The 1,748-nt window shown below is 44.0% G+C and overlaps 1 protein-coding gene across 1 annotated transcript; it reads left to right on the forward strand.

Annotated features, from left to right (window-relative positions):
- Window positions 1–400: 400 nt before the first annotated feature.
- Window positions 401–1,583, forward strand: LOC112063324 (ATP-dependent RNA helicase DHX33-like). Its single transcript, XM_024118195.3, has 2 exons — window positions 401–684; window positions 1,069–1,583. The coding sequence occupies exons 1-2, from the start codon at window positions 526–528 to the stop codon at window positions 1,381–1,383; spliced, it is 474 nt and encodes a 157-aa protein (XP_023973963.1). The 5' UTR covers window positions 401–525; the 3' UTR covers window positions 1,384–1,583.
- Window positions 1,584–1,748: the final 165 nt, after the last annotated feature.

Consider the following 1,748-nt stretch of genomic DNA (forward strand, 5'->3'; position numbering starts at 1 on the left):
TATATCCTTGCCTCCTTTGTCATAGATTAGTTGACCATAGGTGCGTGGTACATTGCTTTTTTCACTTAATGTATTTTACAGATCATTTCCCCTCTGTGTAGATATTTATTACATTCTTACAAATGCATCTTTATTCTTTAATAGGCAATGCATTTTCATGGTTCAGATTTAAAAAGAATAAGATAGTAAATAGTATCCTTCTCACCAGGGGCCTCTGAGGCACCTGGTCCTGGTATTTCCATTGTTGTGTGTGTGCATCTGGAGATGCAGGTCCCTGTACGATGTCCGAGTATATCTGGGGGTGAAATTCATAAGTATAACTTTGCTGGGTTTCAGATTTACACACATATTGCCAAATTGCAGGCCACTATTTAAAGAGAGTTGGGCTGAAGACAATGTTATCCTTAACAACTTTGAAAAGCACCTCATGGGGACAGTGTGGTAGTGTTCTTTGCTGTGGTTTGATGTAGGCTTCTCAGAAGTGCCCTGAAGTCATGAACTAGCTGCAGCTTCGTCCTGTTTTGAATGTTCGACTCCTTTTTATGTCTTTCTTTAGATCACGTTCAGGCAGCCATCGCCCAGCTGGAGCTGTTGGGTGCCCTTGAAAACAAGGATGGCCAGCTCACCCTGACTCCAATAGGAAGAAAGATGGCGGCTTTCCCGTTAGAACCCAAATTTGCCAAAGTAAATGATATCCTCTCCTCAGTCCCCTTTCTGTGTGTTACGGGTCAGCCATCCCAGAGGAGACTCCCTAACCCAGTGCTTCTAGATTAATCTTCACTTTTTCTCTTAAATCATTATTAATGCCTACTTTGTGCCTAACTGACTTACGCTCAGTGTGGGATTCAAGCCATATTAAGTCATGAGCCCTACCCACATGGACTCATGCGGGGAAGGCAGCCCTCTGTTTTACAGAAAGTAAAATAATATAACATACATAGTCATGGTTTTAGAAACACCTGCCCCTTAATGCCTTACAAGGGAAGCTGCAAAAGCAATATATGGAAGTACTTTATTCAGAAGCCAGGAGAAAACTAGGCTTACACAGTTTTTAATTGTGATTTGCAGACCATCCTACTGTCCCCCAAATTTCACTGCACGGAGGAGATACTGACCATCATCTCCCTGCTGTCAGTGGACAGCGTTCTCTACAACGCCCCCTCCCGGCGGGATGAAGTGCAGGCTGTGCGGAAGAAGTTCATGTCCAGCGAGGGCGATCACATCACCCTGCTGAACATCTACCGGGCCTTCAAGAACACAGGCGGAAACAAGGTAGGTCTTGTCTTGTTCCCCTTCTCAAACGATGCCTCCTTTTGGCCCTGTGAATGGCAGATGTCGTTTCAGAAATGTCTGTGCACAGGGAGGTTACCCGGGAAGGCATGATTCCCGTCTTTCCCTCTGCTTATGTTTAACTCATAGCTAACGATGGCAAGTTCGTTAAGTATTTGTTGACCCAGTTTCTTAGCTACAAAATGATTTGTTTCCCCACCTGCCCCTAACTTTCTTCATAGCAGATTTTGCTTGTATTTCAGTTCCCTGGACCAAGATGGAAAATGGCAGTATTTTCTTTCACTTATCAATAAAATAAAATAGAATAAAATCAGTCATTGTAGGGAGTTCCCTGTTGGCCTAGTGGTTAGGATTCCGGGCTCTCACTGCCATGGCCCAGGTTCAATCCTTGGTCAGGGAACTGAGAATCCCGCAAGCTGGGTGGCACAGCCCACCAAAAAAAAAAAAAAAAAAAAAAA

The sequence above is a fragment of the Physeter macrocephalus genome, unplaced genomic scaffold (genome assembly GCF_002837175.3).
Source record: "Physeter macrocephalus isolate SW-GA unplaced genomic scaffold, ASM283717v5 random_12079, whole genome shotgun sequence".
Taxonomy (NCBI): Eukaryota; Metazoa; Chordata; class Mammalia; order Artiodactyla; family Physeteridae; genus Physeter; species Physeter macrocephalus.